Source organism: Urocampus carinirostris, chromosome 16 (assembly GCF_059441175.1).
Source record: "Urocampus carinirostris isolate Australia breed hairy pipefish chromosome 16, RoL_Ucar_1.0, whole genome shotgun sequence".
Classification (NCBI taxonomy): Eukaryota; Metazoa; Chordata; class Actinopteri; order Syngnathiformes; family Syngnathidae; genus Urocampus; species Urocampus carinirostris.
Window position 1 is genome coordinate 20,129,061 of NC_142364.1, and position 22,431 is coordinate 20,151,491.

The 22,431-nt window shown below is 42.0% G+C and overlaps 1 protein-coding gene across 2 annotated transcripts in view; it reads right to left on the minus strand.

Annotated features, from left to right (window-relative positions):
- Positions 1-22,431, minus strand: part of arhgap24 (Rho GTPase activating protein 24) — a 75,141-nt gene that overhangs the window by 20,721 nt on the left and 31,989 nt on the right. Inside the window, exon 1 of one of the 2 annotated variants that reach the window (XM_088319776.1) lies at positions 14,946-15,204. The exons of the other annotated variant lie outside the window; for it this stretch is intronic. Within the exon in view, the coding sequence (XP_088175902.1) occupies positions 14,946-14,967 (22 nt within the window). The 5' untranslated portion in view covers positions 14,968-15,204. Of the gene's footprint in view, positions 1-14,945; positions 15,205-22,431 lie in introns of those variants that run through there. 2 annotated transcript variants of the gene reach the window in all.

Below are 22,431 nucleotides of genomic sequence, written 5' to 3' on the forward strand. Positions count from 1 at the left end.
CTCTTTAGCGCAGTAACGGCAACAATGGGAAAATTTTGGCCGCGACCCCGTCAGCAAACAGGGGTAGTCCCTTCACACCGTCATGCTTCTACAAACACATGCTGATGTCGTCCGTTAACTTCTCCACATTACGACCGTTGAATTGTCAATTTGTGTCGCATCTCTCATTTTTGTCCTTAACGTTCTGTATACCTTTTGTTCGTTAGGTATATCAGCTTTCATTATAAATGAGTGTTTTCAATGCAAACTAAGTTCAAAGTAATCTCAGGAACTTTAAGAGAAAGAATAAAGTTCATTCCGATGTCAAGAAACCACAAGACCAAGGTCCAAACTGAAACTGAGAATTGGCTGAAAACACAAAAATGTGCGAGCATGGCAAGCAGAAAACTGAAGTTGCCGTTTCCTGTTGACGTGCACAATGCGTAAAGAAAATTGAATTGAAACTTTGAGAATTGGCTGATAACACAAAAATGTACCAATATGTGGAAAACAAAAAAAGCAAAAAAGCAAGCAAGCAAAAAAGCAAGACAGCAAGAAACAAATTGCAACAAAAAAACTAAAGTCACAAGGTATATACTTTCAAGTAGAAAACTGAAGTTACGGTTTTCTGTTGACCCATACAACGCCTCACAAAAGGTATACAAAGCTTTCTTCAAGATGTTTCAGAGAGACTACTGCTAAGATTGTCTAATTGAAGACTTGTAGCAGTTCATCACCAGCCTCTTAAATTTTCCAGCATTGTCCTCACCCGAAATTCAACAAACAGGCAAAGGTCAAGATCACAATCTACGATCCTCCTTTAGTTCCTGTACAAATCACCAAAAATCCCAGTCCAAGACATACCCAAAGTAAAATGAATACTGTTCTTGAACCAGTTAGAGAGTATAGATGCTTTTGGTCTCTTTTAAAAGGTAAAACTCTGAAGTTTTGTCCCAAATTGAAATAAAAACTGTAGTTTAAACATTTTGCTAAGGATAGATTTAGGCATTTCCAAAAGTTGCCGTTTGAAGACGACCACTTTACTTCACTAAAACCTTTGCAAATTTGTATTTGACTGAGGCCAATTTTTTTGAAATTGTAAAAGAGTTGTAAATGTTTGACTTCTATTTCCAGAAGCCAAATCAATGATTGGGCACAGTTGCGTATATAAATGGCGCGTAAAAGCTTTGCACACATTTAATTTTGGCTCAGTTTTGAATACCCCTCCGGAAAATGGCCTACAATGATGTTGGAAATTTTATTGGCCAACCAATGTGTCAAAAGTCATTCGCTTTGGTTACTACTGGCTGAAAATATTCGGACCTATTGGAGGGGATATCACTTTCAAACAGGCCCGATAGGCTATTGCAGGCTGTGTACCATGAAAAAGAGCCTTCTATTGGCCGAGAAAGGTGTAAGTCGAATGGGGAGAGGCTAGCTGGGAATAATTTTACGAGTCTGTTTATTCTTAAAGGGGAGTTTTGGAACGAATTTTAAGAAGCAACATTGAATGAAGCAGACAGAGCGCTCGTCTTGGGATCAAGAGATCGCAGGTTCGATTCCCGGCTCCTCCGTGTTATATGTCGAAGTGTCCTTGGGCAAGACACTGAATCCCTAATGCCCCCAATAAGCAGGTCGGCGCCTTGCATGGCTGCTATTGGTGTGTGAGTGCGTGCGTGAATGGGTAAGTGTGAAGCACATTGTAAAGCGCTTTGGGAGGTCTTCATTGACTTGAAAAGCGCTATATAAATGCAGACCATTTAGTATTTAAATACTATTTATTTTACCTATTTGTCCTGATAGTCTTTTATCATTTCTCTCTTTAAAGTCTTTATTACACGTTTCACTTTCGAGTGCCATGTTTAACTCTGTTGCATACAGTGTTTCACAATGTTGATATCGATGACAATAACGACAATTCTATTCAATAAATGCTTGATCCTGTAAATTGTTTGTGTCCTTTGCTTTCACTGTTGTACAGTAGAGTGCGGATCTAATCTAATCTATCTAATCTACTACTCTAAATCCTGATATGTGTGTGTGTGTTAATATGTGATTTCTAGGCTCAGAAACAGCTGAACCGATTTTCATGAAAATTCCCACACAGCTGTACTTTAGGTTTCCGTGAGTGTCTTTAGCCAGTTTTTGGTTAATCGCACACCTTAACCTTATCCTCCTTGTTTTATAACCTTATCTTCTCTGTTCCATTATCTTCTTGGTTTTTTTACCTCATTGTGAATGTATGGAACTGGAGTGTCATGCCCAATTTCGTTGTCACAATATGTCAAACCCATTTTGTAACAATGACAATAAAGGTATATTCCATTCTATTCTAATATCGACAAAATCGATAAACATTTGCGTGTGCAGTCTGCTTTTGTATGGTCTCTAACACGCTCTGGTGGCCAAATTGTTTACTGCAGCTCCCGACCACTGACTACTCCAAGCACCTCAATCCAGTCTTATACAGGACCATTTTCCTTGTTTAACGAATAAATGAATAAAGGTTTCTACTTAATAATTTAGTAAATTTTTTCACTGCACAACTGCTATTTAAGATCAACAAAAACATAGTTCCAGAAAACATCCATAAATTGTTCATTCGGAAAGAGGGAAATTATAACCTAAGGGGCTGTAGTGAATTCAAAATCCCAAAGGTGAGAACCACCAGGAAAAGTATGTGTGTGTCTGTGTGTGGAGTCAAGCTTTGGAACGGTTTGCAAGACGAGATCAAACAATGTCCAACTATTCACTTGTTCAGGTTTAGATACAAAGGAACATTCCTGGCGGAATATAGAGATGAGGAGGGTGGGGTATGAGTGGTGCGGGAGATTGGGAATAGTGCGTCTAGTTAACTTGGTGTTATTGCTGCTATTCTTATAACTGTTATTATTAATATTACAATTGTTGTTACATCATTGGTATATTTGGTAGAGAAGATGAAGGGGTAGGTAATATAAGCATTTGCTTCTTACTACCCCTTTTTGAACATAGTATGTAACGGTATTTTGTTGTTGAATTATTGTTTTTGTTCTGTTTTTATTTTGATGTTCGAAAAAAGTTTTCATTCATTCATTCATACTTGGTAGGTTCTGACTATCGTGGGACCCTTTTGGAACTCAACCCCTGTAAAAAAAAAACAAGGGATTACTGTTCTATCTATACTTCGAATGTTTGAGCTGCGGTATGTCCCTTTTCCATCATAGTGGAGCATTTATCCCTATCTAATAAAACCAGTCTCCATTTTCACCCGACCCCCCGGGTAGGTGGTATCAACGGTCGCCGACATCGCTACCACTGCAACCTAACCTGAGTCCCCAAAGACGCTGGCTAGCGAAGAACACAGAGCCCATAGAGCCACAATGGCTATCCATTACCATCTAATGCTCAATGAGTAACAACAAGGAGGGAAGACGAGGGAGGTCTGCTTGACTGACTCCATCTCAAGGGTAAAGATGTGATCTTGGCGGCCCCTGGAATAATTGTGTCTCGGGCAAATGTGATATCCGAGCTTTACTGTGTTTTTCCCACTTTTGCGGCTGTGACGAGGAGGGGTCATCACATTCAAGGGTGGTCAACAGACTCTGTTGTGTCTTAATGTTGATCAAATAACAGACAGTATGTGTGTGTTTGTTGGAAGGAGTTCTGCCAAGGTTGCTCTAAATACACTATTAGGTAAACGCTATTCAGTTTAACTGGGACAAAACGGTTTGGTTGGTAGATGGTGAGGTAATCTGACATTCACAAGTGTTAAAATTTTGGTTGTTATTATTATGTGTTTTCTAAACTGATATTTACATTATTTCCAGTTAGATTGTTTGATAAACCCTCACCCGTGTACTGCTGTGACAAATTTGTATTATTCTATGTTGAAAGAAATGCATTTTGAACAATGCACTAGTATTGGTGGGGCACAGAGAAGCCTTGTAAGGAAAAGAATGATGTTCACCAAAGTTCTTGTCTGGTGAGCAACAGTCGAATAGAAAAAAATGAACCGGCATTGTATCCTTTATTTGATTGGCAGCGCAAGAAAGCAATATATAAACTGTAGCATGGTAATAAAAAACTTTTTGTCTTACCTTAACTTATAAATTAAGTCTTTGCACTGCTCCTTTTGAATGAAAGCATTTTATAGTATTTTTCCACTATGAAAGAAAAGTTAATAGGATGAGAAAGAAGTGATTGAAAGGCATGATATCAGCCACACCAATTATATCGTTTGTGTCAGAACCAAAACAGGAGGAGGACCCAAGTGCGTATCATTTACTCACAAGTTTTTCGAGAAATAGAGGAAAACAAATGCCAGCGATCCGGCGCTCGCTGGACGAGGGAAGCAAGCCTCTCACGGGATTGGAGCGTGATCGGAATGCGGAAGTAGATCTCCCGGAGCGGGAGTAGCGTGGTCAAACGGGCAAAACTTGTCGATAGCCGGAGCGGAAGATCAGAGCGTGGTCAGTGGTCAAAAACGGGTCGTAGCCGGAGCGGGAGATCAGAGCGTGGTCAAAAGGACAGAACGGGTCGATAGGCGGAGATAAACGGGGAATCAGTAACAGACGAGTGGTATTCCGATGAAAAACGGGACAGACGGGAGCGAGAGTCAAAATTCTTGCCTTGCGTATGCAGAGGATCGTTGATGGACTGACACGGAGAGACTGGCGTATTGGGTATAAATAGGAGGGGAATTAGTCAGGCAACAAGCAACAGCTGGCACCAAACAAGCAGACACAGGTGAGGGCTTTTCTGTACTAGACATTTCCCTGCTGATTTTTTTAAATGTAAGAAGTGGACGTGAACGAGTTCATCTTTGTGGTTGTTAAGCGTATGGCCTAAAATCTGGTGCGGCTTTTACAAAAACTTGAGTTTCTTTCTTAAATGTATACATGTGGCTTTTAATCAAGTGCGCTCTGGAGTCTGAAATTTAGGTTATTCATAATATTAAGTGAGAATTCAACGATTTTAATAAAGAAAATCTAAATGGTGGGACGTTAAAAAAGGATATTAAATTATACTTATTTTGTAAAATGAATACTCTTTGAAAAAACTATGAAACCATTATGGTACGATTAGAATACAACCCTCCTCCCCCTAATTTTTTTTATACTTTTTTACACAAGGGAAACAAGTTATAATATCTAAAAAGACAGTATTTAACACCTCCTAGTGGTAAAAACCCATTGAAAATTATGCAGTTGTCATGATAACCGATGTGAATCACCTGTGCCCGCTCCTTTGGTTCCAACTGCCTCGGACTCTGATTGGCTCTCTGTCCCTATTAAAAACCACTCCTATCCGTCCCCTTTTTTCAGAACCTCAGTTAACACTAGGAAAGCCTTTTTCGACCCTGACTCCCACCTGTTTCTGCTCCCATCTGTCCCCCGGCTTCAACCCATTTTTGATCCTGACCACGTCTACTCTCCCGTCTCGCTTTTGACCTCTTTTTGTCCCCGACAATGTCTACTCTCCTTTCCTGGCTTACGACTCGCTTTCAATCCCGACCACCTTTTAGATCTCCTGTCCCGGCTAATGACCCGTTTTCTGTTCCCGACGCCGCCATCACTCGCCACGGAAGATCCACTTCCGCGTTCAGAACGACCTGCTTCCCGCGTCCAGCAATCACCGAATCGTGGGCGCACCCCTTTCTCTTTCTTCCAATAAAACTTGTGAGAAACGCAACGCAAGTGGGTCCTGTCTCCGTTCTGGTCCTGACAACAGCATTCATTGTAAAAATGGGCAAAAATACATCATACAAGTGCATTTTTTTTACAGTATTTCACATAACAAGAGCCTCAGCTAGAGTGGGCTTGAGTAATTGTTGGCCATATTGCTACTATGGGTACTAAAAACCTCAAAAGGGCTGAGCAAAAACATGAGTATAAAAATGATGTGGTTTGGCCACTTTTGATCTCAGCAGTTTGTGCTTTTTTACCACTTGTCTTCTCCTGCAGAACACTACATAGCAACATCTAGTGGTCATATATTGCACTCTGTCCTTTTAAAAGTAATATCAAATGTTTTTTTTTAAATAAGCAAAGTTTATCTGCGAATGTGCTAAAAATCCTTTTTTTGCAGAGCACATTTTTGTCCATGTTTCACCAGTGTAAATGCACCCAAAATATAAATAGCAGAAATTGTGAGGTTAACCCACATCTTAAAGAAGAAGAGAAACCGGCAGTGGAGCCTTCCCGTGGCTCACTAACACCAGCTAATATCCCCTTTCAGTCGTGTTGACGGCCTTGGGCCAGATGCACACCTGCACAGACAAAATTACTAGTTTGAGATTCAAAACCCCTTTAATCCTTTAAAAAAAGACCCCACAAATTCTTGATTCATTGTGACAAATTGTTACAGATGAGCACACCAGCTGACTTCCCCCCGTGAGAAACTCAAAGATGACAGATGAGTGCATAATACAGTGCCTAGAAAAACACAGCTGAGTTGGACAATCTGTGCATAAGACAACTATTTTTCGCACCTCTAAATAAATCTGCCCTTTATGGAAGAGTGGAAAGGAGGAAGCACTGAAAGAATACTATAAGACACATTTAGTATTTGCAAGAACCTACTTTGGGGACACAAATACCTTGTGGAACAAGGTCTCTGGTCAGATGAGACCCGAGTCTTACGTTTGGCGTAAAAGTAACACTGCACATAACCGTGAAACATCATCCCCACTGTCAAACATGTTGGTGGTAGCATCACGCTCTCGGGTTGCTTTTTTTCAGCAGAGACTGGAAAGATTGTTAGAGTTGATGGTAAGATTGACAGAGCCAAATTCAGGACAATTCTGGCAAATCTGGCGGAGTCTGCAACAGACCTGAGAATGGGGGGCAGGTTTCCCTTCAACAGTACAACAACCCTAAACATAACGCAAAATCTGCAATGTAATGGTTTAAAACTAACAATATAAGTGTGGCCAATCAATTACTGATATCCTATAGAGCAGGGGTAGGGAACCTTTTTGACTCAAAGAGCCATAAAAGTATGATATTTTGATTTTATTTAGGGGAAGAGCCACGCCATATATTTTGAGAGGAAATTCAACAAAACTGCTAAACCCGCTGTCCAGACAAAAGCTCATTCTTCCACACATTTTATTTCACTGTAGGACATTTGATCAAATGTATCAGTCTGTGTCCCCAATATCAACAAATATATACCGCTTTAAACCTGTCTTTTTGTACATAATGATGTCAAAACAAGGTGCAAGCAGTTATTTTGTAAAAATGTCACAAAAATCTGCAAACGATGCTCCCGACATATTTACTTTAATTGCAGACGGCGCAGGGCAAGAGACACGAACTCCACCCATCCCTACCGCTCACCCAATTAAATTGCTTAGGGTGCTCTTCTGACCTTGACAATTTGTTAGGTGGGTATTCATCATAGGGGGTTCAACAGTGAGCATGGATTATTTAATGAGCTTTCATATCCTTAGTGATGCACAGCCAAAACGAGGGTTTTGTGTGTGTGGGACACCTTGACTGTAAAACTGTAAAAAATGTCCCTGATATATATACTGGACGGTACCATTCAACACTTCAGTGTTAGTTCGGCTCTCTCAAATCAGGAATGGCTTGGGGATGATTTGCATGGAATCAATTTGGTTTCAGAGCGATATTTACGCATAAAAAGAGCCATATATGGCTCGTGGGCCGTAGGTTCCCAACCCCTGCCATAGAGGATTTGAGGAAAGAACTGAAAAATCCTGTGCACAAACAATCACCAGGTAGTACAAAGTATTAACTGAAAGGAGAGGGAATCTTTTGGCAACGTCTAGTTTTTTCAATGTTTTTATTTTCACGATTGTGTCTCATGTTGTTGATTCTTAGGAAATAACCGTTTTTTTTGTATCTATAAGTTTGAAGCCTGAAATATGACAATATGTCAAGAAGTTCTTGGGGGAGAGGGGCAATACCTTTGCAAATATCACACACTTATCTCCGATAATGAAAACATAAACTGTACATTTTCATCAGCTGGATTCATTTCAGCTACTCAAGGGCCTGTCAAGAACGGACATTATTGTGATGGAATGAAAGATAAATGTGACGTCCATTACTCAGTAGACTCAATCTATTCATTTTGCCACATAGTGACTGACACATTATTGCAGAGCGGTGCAGGTGGATTCTACAAAAAGACTCCCGTCTTTTGCCATTCTCGTCAATTTTTGGCTCCGGATCAAAAAACTGTACGATTCATCCGCCACTGCTCCACATCCTTGTTTATTTAAACAAAGCTAAGCAAAAAGTCACCGGCTGAATCAGTGCCGGTGGAACAAAATGGGTCAACAGAATGTGCAGACAGTCGTTCCGCTGACTTTTTTCTAGGATGAATTAGGGATGGAATCCAACAGAAAATATTAAATAGCTCCTGGTGTTATATTGAATTGTGTTACTGCACATATAGTCATGGTTGTATAGGTTTCTGCTTTCAACTCTTTCTTATTTCAGTCATGTATATCTCTTTGATTTATTTAGGATGTTGCCCGATCTTAAGCAGGCTTATCACAATGCCACTAAGTGCCTCGCCGTTCAACATCAGAGTAATCCACGCCTATGCACCAACCTTAGAGCACTGTGATGAAGAAACTGGGACTTTTAAGCACCATAGAACATATTTTGAATCTGTGCATCCTTTATGGGAAGTTTCAAGAACACCGGAGAAACCTCTATCACTCTATCACTTTTGTTGATTTAAAGAAGAGGTTTTGAGAGAGCATAACAAGCCGTTTTATGGGCATGGACATGCTGAACTACATGGGCCAGAAACTAGTTCCGACCCTTGAACAACTGTATGCAAATGCCAACAGTGTGATACTTATCAATGGTACCACAGTTGGTGTGAGACAAGGCTGCATTCTCTCTCCAACTTTATTCAACATCTTCCTGGACAGGATCATTTCCGTAGCTCTGGAGCAACATGACAGAACAGTCAGTATCAGGGGACACAACATTGCAAACCTCCGTTTTGCCGGATTGACTGGGGACGAATAGGAACTTCTGGTCAATCACCTGGACAAAGCTTCAACCCAGTATGGAATGGAAATCAGCATAGAAAAAAACAATGTTGACCAACAATCCCCGGGGTATTACCACAAACATCACCATCAACCACAGAGAGCTGGACCTGTCACCAAATTTAAATATATTTGAGCTGTCGTGCCAGAAAAAGGGTCAGAACCAGAAATCATGGCCAGGACAGCTCAAACGACAGCTGCACTTGCCAGACTTAAACCAATGTGGAGGGACAAGAACATAGCAGTGAAATTAAAGATCAGGTTACTTCCATATTCCTCTTTGCTTGCGAGACATGGACTCTCACAGCAAACCTGGAAAAGAAAATCCAGGCCTTGGAGGTTTGATGCTACAGGAAATGTCCAGGTATCAGCTACCTAGCCCATGTATCAAACGAAACGGTACACAGCACCATCAGAGGGCACATGAGAACCTATGAAGAACTGTTGTCAACCATGCACAGACAGAAACCTCAGTGGTATGGTTGCAAGATCATCAGGACTGACCAAGATAATTCTCCAGACACAGTCCAAGAGGGCAGGAGGAGAAGAAGACCGAAAAAGATCTGGGCCAACAACATTAAGGAATTAACCAACTTTGCCATGACCCAAGGAGAGACCAGGGGCCATCAACAGTGGAGAAGACCTCCTCATTGGTGCCCCGACGATCCCATGCAGTTAAAGGATCCGTGACCCATGAACTGTGAGTTTATTTAGTAGTAATTAATGCACCTTATGATTATCGATATACTTGAATGAAGTTATTTACTAATTCACTCATTGTTTTATTCACTTGACATCTTCATGTGTCCATACATCTGTTCCAGGTGTAGCACATTTTAACTCAGGGGACATGGTAGAATAAAACATTCTCACGGGGCCCAGACTAGTAAATTAATGACATGAAAAATATGCCTTAGCTTAAGGGATGGGGTCTTTTCACAGGCTCACAATTAAATTATCATCCAGGGATGTTAGAATTGATTATAAAAAAAATATTAAGAGGTTTAACATAGTTTCCATCACCAATATTTAATTTCGATTCATGTTTATCAACTGTCCAATTGTTAAAAAAAAATCAAAACCACAATTGAATAAATTAGACGAATTGCATACAAGCACTAATTTTAATGACTGATTTGCTGATTTAAAAGTATTTCTGCCTTTTATTTTTTAATGAAAATATTTACCTAAATATGGGAACTTCGCTCTTATATTTCTTAGCTCTATTACAGAAAGAAGCTAAAGCTTCTTTAAACTTCTGCAAATACATCCATGTGCTATTTTATCTAATGTTGTATTTTTTGTATCGCTTTAAGCAGCACGTCAATTACTTTTTTTTAAATAAAAAAATATCGGGATTGATTTCCTCAATGTTCTCTGGTTGATTAATGGTAGTCAACACATATCACTACAGCAGGTTTTTTGCAAGTGGCACCAGGCTTGGCGACAACCAGGTGACATATTTAAGACTGCAAGTCATTGTTTAACCCAATGCTCATTTTTATCTTGTGCTTCTATCAGGCCAAATCAAATTATGTGGCCACACATACAGTTATACCGTCCCTACATTGTTCTAAGAGATTTTCTGATTTACTGTCGAAATGGTCTCGCTTTGAATCTAATCAAACCACCTGCAGGATTCATTCTGGACAAAGGACTGGTGTGTAGCCGGTATTTGGGGCCATTTTTTGCAGGCTTAAGTTTCTTTTTTTGTCATAGCCCCCTGTATTCTGCCCCTCTGGTATATGAATGATTGTCGGCCATTTAGAAATCACAATTGTGAAACCATTACAGCCTTGTTCTGTACTCAAGTTCAGAATATCGCTTCATTTGTTTTTAATTGTAATGAAAACCTCAACTATACTACTTCACTTCAGCGTTTGTTTTACCGATAGCGTCTCACAACTCGGATGTTAAACCAACGCGTGGGGGAAGAAAATTGGGTCGTCTTTCACTCCTGTTAATATATTACAGCATTTGAAAATAATAATGACAAAATATGCCAATAAAACACTTTGGGATTATTGCTTTGTTATCATGGTCACTACTTTCAAATCTCGCATTGGTCTCTCTTTAGTTAAAAGGGCCATTTTTGAAGTAAAATAAAAACAACACAGCTGTCCTATTTAATCCAAAATGTAATTGAGTTGCAATCTTTAATATCGTAATATAAAAAACAGATAGATAGATAGATACTTTATTCATGCCCGAAGAGAAATTCACATTTCCAGCAGCATCCCTGAGCTGAGAACAATACAATAATAAAGCAAAAAGTATACAATGGCATAGAAATAAATAAAAAAGTATTTTCTTAGTATTTAATATTTGGAATGAGAGTGAAAAAACACATGAATAGCACACATAATCTAATCCATCCATCTATCCATCTCTCTATCTATATACACTTTTGGGTACAATTCCTCAAACAATCTTGTTCTGTGGGTGGATAATTGTTGTCATTTGAAGTAGGCTGTTATTTTTCCCCGAGTAGTTTCTTTTTTTTCACATTCTTTTCACTAATACAAGCAGATTTGCACAGAGGCTGATTTTAAAGATACAATTAAAAAAAAAAAATCTTACTAGACAAAAATAAAAAATATGACCGGGAAAATTATTACTTGGAAAATGTATTATTTCTCTAATTTTTAGTAAATTTTACTCTTCTTTTTCTTAAGATTTATATGATAAAATGTGTTTTTTTTAATTTAGTCAAAAACAATAGAATAAGAACAATATGGCCAAATAAATCACAAAATTATTTTTCAACAGCAAAACAACATTGTCCTTGAAAATAACACATAACTTTATATTGGATGATGTCTTCTATACTTGTGGATTTCAACCGCAAGAACTCAAGTTTTAAAAAATTGGGGAAAAAAATAAATGCAAAACAGAAGAACAATAACAAAAAGGAAAAGTATTCTTCAATTGACTGAAATAATCTTCCAATAAAACACAATTTTTAAAAAAATTGCAAATACATTTTTCCTTATTTGAATAAATGTACCTGAAAATAATTAGTTTTCATAATTTAAAAAAAAAATGAAATCACAAACCCCGAAACATGAGTAACTAAGATTTGTGTTAGTATTTTTTTCTTGTTGGTTTTGTATTGTTTTTTTTGAACTTATTGGAATGAAAGTCCTTGGGCAGGACTTCTTAAAGCTACATACTTGGACTACAAACACACTCCAGAGTGGCATTTAAACCACAAGTGCGGTTTAAGAGCTTAAAGTTGAAAACTGCTGTGATGAGCAACTCCGCCTTATGTTATTTTAGGACACAGAGCACACAGGGCTGAATGAGAGGCCTCGCGAACTACAGAGCAGACAACTCACAAACCTCCACCACTCAACACAGGAGAGCCCCAGGGCTATTTGGTTAGCCCCTTGATGTTCTTACACACACCCACACACACATATGCATACACATACAGACGCAAGCACAGGCGAGAGCAATACCTTGACCTGAAAAGAACCTGGTTTGTAATAAGGTCTTTGAAATTCTGGAGCGATAGGTACATTGTCAAACACATTTTGCTATTTAGATTAAACGGACAGTGTTAATTCATTGAACTCTAAGTGTTCCTGTATTGTGTAGTGCTACTAAGGATTGGGTAGGGTTACTTGAACTTGATTACTTTCAATTACTTTTGGATTACTCCAATACCAAATATGCTAATAAAAAACAAAAGATAGTAAATATGAATACAATTATGACTCACAACACATGGTAAGCTTTCTCTCCTGGCTTTGTTCTCTTTGATCTCCGGCAAAACTAACATAAAATGCGATAGAAACCAAATGAAAGTAAATCCAAACAGCTTGCCAACATCATTTTTGCCGTTCCATGTATTCTGTTACTCCCCAAGCCTGCACAAAATTTAGTAATTTTATTCATATTCAGTTTCCTTTGTCTTTCATTAGCGTATTCGGTATTGGAGTAATCCAAAAGTAATTGAAAGTAATCAAGTTAAAGTAACCCTACCCAACCCTGGTGCAACTGAAAGGAGCTAAAAAGCAATAGAGCGAATACAAGCTATGGACCAATCCGTAATATTTTTCCTCCAAATAATTTCCTTGTCTTTCGTGAGCATTTTGGATACCCCCATCAGTTCCCTCTGGATGATATTCAATTTATGTAAAACAAATGCAAATATTTTACGAGTTTTCAAAAAAAATGCACGTTTACATGTGAGTCACTGTACTGTATTTCTGGTTATGTTTTAAATCAATATTGTTTTTTTAATGAATGTAGTTTTCTACCACTAGGAGGTGCTAAAGAATACACGCTGATCCTTTTAGGACCAAAACAAGCACACTCCATATTCATCTTTTAGAACAGATGAACAGATTTCCACAAAATATTTGGAGCAAAATAGAAAATTAAAATTCCCCTTTAGCAAACCAGAGGGACTGTACTGATACTCTCCAGAAGCCATAACAATCTAAAGATTATCTTTGAACCAAGTTTTGGAAATGAAAACTCCTGGTGAAACTGCCCTTGAGACAAGTACCAAAGGCTTGGTCAGGAATTTGAAAGTTACAGTATTGATAACTTCCAATACTAAAGTTGTTGGAGACCCTCTATCAACGTGATAACTGGAAACATCCCCCTTTATAACAGTGTAACAGCATGTAGTACAGCAACATACCAGAAGAAGGCAACTTTTGATTCTATTGTGAGGTCATCCTTTAAATTGGAGATGACTTTCCGAATATCTAAGAAGCAATAGAACTGCAGACCATCTATAGAGCTAGAAAAAGTAACTAGGCTTTAAAAAATTAAACGCACTAAAGCAGTGGTGTCAAACTCATTTTAATACGGGGGCCACACGATTGTACAAACATCCTCTCCGGGGCCGGGCTAGTAGATTAGAGAGAAAAAAAGAGAAATAAATAAGAGAAAGAGAGGGGCAGAAAAGTAGAGAGGGTGGGACAAAGAAAGATAGAAAGAGTGAAAGAGAGAGAGAAAGAAACAAAATAGATAAAAAGAGAAAGAGAGAGAGAAAGAGAGAGAGTGTGAAAAACAAAAGAGATAAAAGAAATAAAAAGGGAGAAAGAGTGGAGAGAAAAAAGAAGGAGACAAAAGAGACGGAGAGAAAAAAAAGAGAGGAGGAGAAAGCAAGAGAGAAATAAAAAAAGAGAAAAAGAAAAAAGAGAGGGCAAAAGAAGGTAAAAAGACACAGAGACAAAGAGGAACAAAGAAAGAGAAAAAGAGAGTGAGAGAAAGAAATACAAGTACAGCATTTGTGAGAGGCACCTGGCTTTGGCAACATCAAGTGTACATATTGCAACATCATTTTTCACATGCGCTACTCTGAGGGTTGTCTCGCAGGCCGGATTCAATCCCTAAGCGGGCCTGATCCGGCCGCGGGCCGCCTGTTCGACACCTCTGCACTAAAGGCTCAGACCGACCTATGAAGTCTACTATACCGGTCACCAACCGTTTTGAAGCAAAGTGCTACTATTTTGTTAATGACGAGTGTTAAGTTCTTCTAGTTTGATATGCATTCCTGGAATAACAATGGTTACTATGTTATTATAATGTTGTATGTAAGTTGTGGTGCCATTACCAGGTTGTGCATGAGTGTCCTTCCTGCAGCGTTCAACAAAGCCAAGAAGCCCCAGATGCTATTCGAAATTTGAATGCAAGGAAATTCCACTAACAATTGAAATATTTTGCAGATGTGTGCTGCAGAGATAGCTCTAGTCTCACAAAACCGATGATCTTATGACACAGCACTGAATATGGAATTCAACCATTTCCAGCCGTTACACACCAAGAGTTTAACACACAATAATTTGTTTATTATAGGACACCACATTAGCAAAGAACCAGGTCTATTCTACCTTTAAACAGATCTTGTAGATCTATTTAAATAAGTGATGAAACAGTCCAGGGTGAATGTAAACATGTCTGCAGGACTTTTCTTAAGGAGGCAAACCTGCGTTTGAGTTCAGGTCCATGGGCTGCAGACTGTCGTCAACCCCCGGCCTGCCGCTCCCAGTCCTTCATCGATTCCCGTCCGGCACCACAAATAGACACGGTGGCTTCCGTTTACACTGCTAAATCTACGTGTCCTTTCTCGTCCGTGGCTCTTCCTTGACGTCCTCATACAGCTCCTACTTTGCACTCAACCCTAAGCAAAATAACTTCACTGTAGCGAGGTCAGGCCGAGGGTAGTCTGCTTTCCCCTCCTTCCAAGAAAGTTTTCTTTTTCTGGTCTAGAGAGGAGTGAGAACAAGCGACGGCGGCGAAGGGGTGGGGAAGCTGGAAGCCGGAACGGGGGACTGCAGGGAGGGAGTCGGGTCGTAAATCAAGCCAGCCCCAAAGCGGGGACCTGTAAAAATGGCAGACCAGGAGCAGGCACCGGGCCAAATGACTCAGCCACGGTGCTCTATAAATACAGACAGGGTTTTCGAATTGCCGCTACTGGTTGCTCAGGACAGGGTAAGAAAGCGTTCTTACTGCTGGTCCTTCATGATCGACTTATCCCGCTTTCAATCTCCTCTATGGTCACTTTCGATCTGGCCTCTGCGGGTAATCTCATCCAGGAGCAATCCAGTAGAGTGGAGACCTTCATCAAGAATGCAGAATCATTGTTTGGATCAGCACCGAGACTGAAGTCATTCACGGTAAAATCAAACTGATGTGCAAAGTTGTGAATGGCACTGAATGAATTGAGAGTTACACATTTTCTTCATATATTAAACGCAGTGACTTGCAATCATGAAAATATGAATTAAAAAATATATGAAATGGTTATAATAATTCAGTGTTAATTTTTGCCATCCTTCGGCTCACCCCTGGTCAATGGCGTCGTGGCTGAGGGAAATTCGATAAGTACAAAACAACCTCAAAGTACTATTAGGTGTGTTAGATATAGTTAAAATGCTGAATTCCTGCAGATTATGAGGATACCATACATTACATGATAAAATAATTTGTGCAGGCTTGGGGAGCAGTCAAACACAGTGGCTAATATACCCAAAAAAATGAACTCACAATTTCAGCTTCACAAATGTCATAATCCATCATCAATACAAGTATAAGGTCGACAAGGGTCTCGTAAAAGTATTTCAGTAATATCCTCACAGACTCCACAACAAGCCTTGCATCCATAAAGTCATTATATTAGCTGACTGTTACATGTTTTTTAGACATTTACTATCATAGATTGAGTTTGTCAGGACCAGAACGGAGACAGGACCCACTTGCGTTGCGTTTCTCACAAGTTTTATTGGAAGAAAGAGAAAGCGTTGCCCCCACGATCCGGTGATTGCTGGACGCAGAAGCAGGTCGCTCTGAACGCAGAAGTGAATCTTTCGTGGCGAGTGATGGCGGTGTTGGGCATGGAAAGTGGGTCAGTAGCCGGGACAGAACAAAAACGTATGTGGTATCAAACTTCATTGGACATTTGTCTTACGAGAAGGATGCTTTTCACACTGAACATATAATACCCTGATATAATAACTGATACATGATTTAATTAATATTAAAGGTGTCAAAAGGACAGGACCAAGATAATTTTTTTTCCAGCACTCCTTTTCCTTCTGTTTTTTTCAATCTTTTTTATAAAGTTGTTGATTTTTAACTTATCGTAACTTTGTATTTGATGAACAGAGGAAAAATATATACATGTCAATCAATCAAAATTCCACAATATTAATCAATGTGAAATGCAAGTAATCCAAAATTAAATCTTAGTGTTTTTTATTTTCAAGTCGAAAGATTCACCCAAGGCCAAAACACCTGAGCATAGCAGACAGGGATAGAAACAGAACCTCAGAAACGTTAATAGGTTGTTGGTGGGCCGATGTAGAAAGGAAGCGGCGAGACGTCCAAATATTTATGCAGTGTGACCAGTTTACATACTGTCGGTGTAAACATTCAAGTGTTGGAAAAACAGACCCCAAAATGTGACCTTGCTAACCTGATATGTAGTGGACTGTAATGACACTAGGGTTACAGCCTGTCAAATAACAAGAGCCTCAATTTGTCTCTTATATAAGCCAGCTAAACTTCCTGCCGTGCGACTCTTCCCGGAAGACGACGACCCGGAATGTGCTACAAATGTTGTTGTTTTTCCTTTGAAATCAAGCACTATGTGTGGACTGTTCATAACACATTTTTCGTCACATTAAAAGTAAGAATGACAAAACATATTAATGTGCTTTATTAATTAAAGAGACATTGTCAAGTCATGTTTATTTGTATAGCCCTTGATGACAAGAAGTCTCAAAAGGCTGCACAGACTACAGACTATTACAGACTAGAGAGTACCCTCTGATCTAAACCCTTTGGTCTAGTTTCTATTATTTAGCGCGTCCTAGTAGTAAACCCCCCTCGGATGGGTCTGGCCTTGATGCGGCGAGGGGGCTTGCGTGTTCCAGTGACCCTGGAGAGCGATACCGTCGGGAGCTTGCTCCTGGTAGGGTCACCCATGGCGGGCCGGTCTCCGGGGTAGGTTCCAGACAAACAAAGACCCCAGCGTGTCGGTACGCTGTGAGGTGGCAGCCCCACCAACCGACTATCCTGCGGAGGGCTAACAACTCACCCAGGAGAAACACACTTTGTTACGAAACTGACCAGAGAAAGAAGCCGGACTGACCAACATGGTAACGGACCCCAGCCTGCCCCCGACCAACGAGTACGGATCGATCTTCGTCATAAGACCCGTGTCGCCACCTGGAATGTCCAGACACTCCTTCGCCCCGGAGCTGCCACCCTGCTGTCCCGAGAGCTCTGTCGCTATAACATCACCATGGCAGGGCTCTGTGAAGTACGATGGCAAGGCAATGGTGAAACAACAGCTGGCAACCATTGCTACATCTGGAGTGGCCCCGAGAGTCGGACCGGCCTTTACGGTGTGGCTCTTGCCATTCCAAAAGCCCTCCGGAGGTCCCTCATCAGCTGGACACCAATAAGTGACAGACTACTGTCTGCTCGATTCCTCCACCATCACGGCAAGATGACAGTGATCGTCGCCTACGCCCCCACCGATGTCGCTGATGAGGATGCGAAGGACGCGTTCTTTGACCAACTCCACCAGGCTGTCAACCAAGCCCCACCACACGACGTCACCATCATCCTCACTGATGCCAACGCCACTCTATCCAGCATTGATCGGTCCCCCGGCTCACCTGTCGGCACCACCTTCGTTGACAGCACAACAAACGACAATGGCAACCGCCTCCTCCTCCTCTGCCACCAAAACAACCTTTGTGTTGCTGACACCTGGTTTCCCCGGAAATGCATCCATCACTGGACGTGGTACAGCCCAGATGGCAGAACCAGGAAGGGATTGGACCACATCCTGATATCACGACGCTGGAAGTCGTTTGTAACCAACTGCCGGGTGTTCAGAGGAGCACACCTTGGCAACACAGACCATCGTCTGCTGGTGGCCCAGCTCAAGCTAAAGCTCCGAGCCAACCAGCACAAGACTCTGCCTCGCCCCGACTCCTCCCGACTCAGCGACCCCAACATCGCCAGAGACTTCAGTTGCTCCATCCGCCGCTCTCTTGATACCCTGGCTCCTGACAAGCTGACAGACTGGGCGGCCTTCAAGGAAAGTGTCCTCCAGTCTGCTCACAATGTCCTCGGACGCCCGCGATCCTCCCCGAGAAAGCCCTGGATATCAGAGAGGACACTAAACATCATAGACCAGCGGCGTGAGGCCCGACTCCGAGGCGACCTCACAGAGTATCGGAGACTGAATCGCCTGCGCAATGTGGCCATTGCTGAAGATAGGGAGAGGTTTTGGCAGGCAGAAGCCCAACAGCTTGAGTCCGCGGCCAACAACAACAACATGAGCCGCGTATTCAGTCTACTACGCCAAGCCCGTAGCGGCCCACACATAAAGACAGCCCTGGTAAAGGACTCAGACGGCAACCTCATCATGACAGAAGCCAACTGCCTCGAGCGCTGGAAGGAGCACTTTAGCCTCCTCTTGCAGCACAGCACCATCCCGGCTGATCCCACCCTCCTACGGGCTGCGAGCACAGCACCTCCTAACGACACCTGCTGCACAGACCCCGTAACACCCGAGGAAGTGAGAGCTGCTCTGAAGAAGCTGAACACCAAGAAAGCCCCCGGCATCTGTGCCATTACCGGCGAGATGCTCAAGGCCGGCGGTGATGGCATGGTGGAGTGGCTAACCCGCCTATTCAACCAGGTGTGGGAATCGGAGCAGCTGCCCACCGACTGGACCAGAGGAGTCATCTTGCCCTTCTGGAAATGCAAGGGCGACAGGCTTGTCTGTGGAAACCACAGAGGCATAACCTTACTCTCCATCCCGGGCAAGGTCTTTACCAGGATCTTGCTCAGCCGTGCCCTTCCAGCAATCAGAAGCTGCCGCCGTCCCCAGCAGGCTGGCTTTATGCCCAACCGCTCCACAACGGACCACATCTCTGCCGTCCGTTTGCTGATAGAAAAGACCCGTGAATTCCGTAAAGATCGCCATCTATATATCGGATTCATTGATCTGAAGGCCGCCTTTGACACCGTCTGCCACTCTTCACTGTGGAACATCCTCCAAGCTCTCAGAGCACCACCCAAGATCATAGCCCTGTTCAAGCTGCTCTACAGCAACACAGAGAGCTGTGTCCGTATCAACGGCATTGACTCCGACTGGTTTGCTATCTCCAGCGGCGTTCGCCAAGGCTGTGTGGCTGCTCCCGACCTTTTTAATTGCATCATCGACCATCTGATGTTTAGGGTTAGTGAGCGCATCCCCGGAGTGTCTTTCGGCAACTACCACCTGACTGACCTGGAGTATGCTGACGACACCATCATTCTCAGCACTTCCTACAGCCAGCTGAGAGACGCTCTGGGCATTTACAGCGAAGAGGCAGCGCGGCTTGGCCTGCAAGTGAGTTGGACGAAAACCAAGTTCATGTATGTCGGTGATGGACCAGATCCACCTCCCATCCAAATTGGTAGCGACATCGTAGAGCCTGTCAAGAGCTTTGTATATCTGGGGTCCATGGTGACAGACAATGGGGACCTAAAACCAGAGATTCTCCGCAGAAGAGCCCTGGCAGCATCTGCTCTGCAGTCTCTCTGGAAACCACTCTGGCGGCACCAGACCATCGCACGCAAGACGAAGCTCCGCATTTACAACCTCGCCGTACTCCCTATCCTGCTTTATGGCTCAGAAACATGGCCCCTGAACGACACCCTGGCCACAAGAATCGATGGTTTTGATAGCAGGGCTCTCAGAACCATCGAGAACATCAGGTGGCCCCAGCGAGTCTCCAATAAAGAGCTCAGAGCCCGCACGTGCCAGCCCCAAGCATCTTCCTTGGTCGCACAACGCCGCACCCGCTGGTTTGGCCATGTCCTTCGTCTACCACCAGACCATCCGACACGAGCCATTCTCCAGTTTGACCCAAAGGCCGCAGGCTGGAGACGACCACGAGGGAAACCCCGCACTCGATGGCTCGACGTCGTTGCGGGCGACCTCCAACAACACGGAGTTGCCGTAGAGGATGCAGAACAGCTGGCACAAGACCGCCAGCATTGGAAAAACCTGGTTCATCTGGTCGGCTCAACGCACAGGGACGGGACCCCCCGACCTTCGCTGGAGCAATAAGTAAGTAAGTAGTAGTAAACGAATGTTCTCATTAAAAAAAAAAGATATACGTTAATCCCTTTTTAAACGAGGACCTCTAAACACAAGAATTTTGATGTATGAGTTTTATTTGAAACAAAAATCTTGCACTATGTATGACGGAAATTCGAAGTCACAAGCATTCCCACAAGAGACAGCTCAAGACAGCCCACTACCAGCATCAGTTCGTCAGTTTGCGCTATTCGCCATCAGGCACCTATTCTACTGACTTCCATCCATCCATTATCTGCATCGCTTATCCTCAGTAGGGTCGCGGGGGTGGTGGAGCCTATCAGAGCCCTCTCCGGTACACCCTGAATTGATTGGCAGTTGCAGGGCTCCACTGACTTGGTTGTACAGTAATCTCTTGCTGTATGTCAGTTTACTTATCGCGGTTAGGGTTAGGGTTGCATTTTGGTCTGCATTCTGATTGGCTAAACAGACTGAGATGCTTTTGTGCTCTATTGCCAATAAAGTTAGACTTTGCGACTCACTAAACTTGCACTTGAGCCACATACGGGTCTTTTGCACTTCCTAGTGGGTCCCTGGCGCTTTTTCAAAAATGTTTGATGATTGATGAAAAATAATAGTTTTCCCATCGCAGGTTTGAATCCCGGCTCCTCCGTGTTATATGTCGAAGTGTCCTTGGACAAGACACTAAATTCCTAATGCCCCCAATAAGCAGGTCGGTGCCTTTTATGGCTGCATGGCCGCTATTGGTGTGTGAGTGTGTGTGTGAATGGGTAAGTGTGAAGCACATTGTAAAGCGCTTTGGGAGGTCTTCATTGTCTTGAAAAGCGCTATCTAAATGCAGACCATTTACCATAAATTCCACATAATGGTGTATGTAAAGTAAAGGGTTCAAGTTCAACCCCCAACCTGAGTTTAACATAGTGTTGAACGAGATTGTTTCCACAATTAATGGGGTTGGAGTCAGATGAGGGGAATATAATCAAACTTGTGCAAAAGCACATAGAAAAAAAATATAGAAAATTGTGTTGAAACATGGTGTCCGCAACTTGAAATGTTGCTGCTCTTTGCTGCCATTCCTTAGCTTAAAATCATGATTGCAGCCTCAGCTCTTCCGCAACTATTAATAAACTCTTGTTCTTTCATATTTTGGGAGTTTCGGTTGGTGTTTGGACTTGATTTAAAAAAGGTATTTTCCTACTTTTACTATTTTCAGGCCACACTGACAAAAACAACAAGGGAACCAGCTTGAAATCAGTTTCCAACCCCCTTCTCTCCCTCTCTTCCACCCCTTTCCTGCTTCCTAATGTGTTGCGATTCCCGGATTAGCAGTGCTATATATATAAGATAAAAGCAGATAGTTAAGATGGGGGGAAATGATAAAGGCTCTTTGAACTCAGTTGGACATTGTTAACAGATACTTAAGAAAATATTCTACTTCCAACTTTTTAAAGATGCCTCACATGATAGATCTCACCTTGAACAAAACAATGAAAAATTATTTTTGAAATAAATGAGGAAATAAATAACTAATCAAATACAATGCGAGGATAAAGCATGCCAAGGTCCTCAAGATGGCGGCAACGGGCAGACAGACTAATGGAATCCAGACCTGCTAAACTTGACCTGCACCTGACTCCAATTACGAACTCTGCATTTAATGACTGTGCCAATGACAGAAGCTGTCATATCCTTGCCTAATGTTTTGATATTCCTGCCAGTGATCTTTCCCGAACCTATGATGCATGTCAATGACTGTCTCAGGACTCCCTGATCCTTGCTATCCATGGGTTTTTTTCCTGACTGTTTTTGTTCAAGTTTTCTACCTTCCTCCCATGTGCGGAAA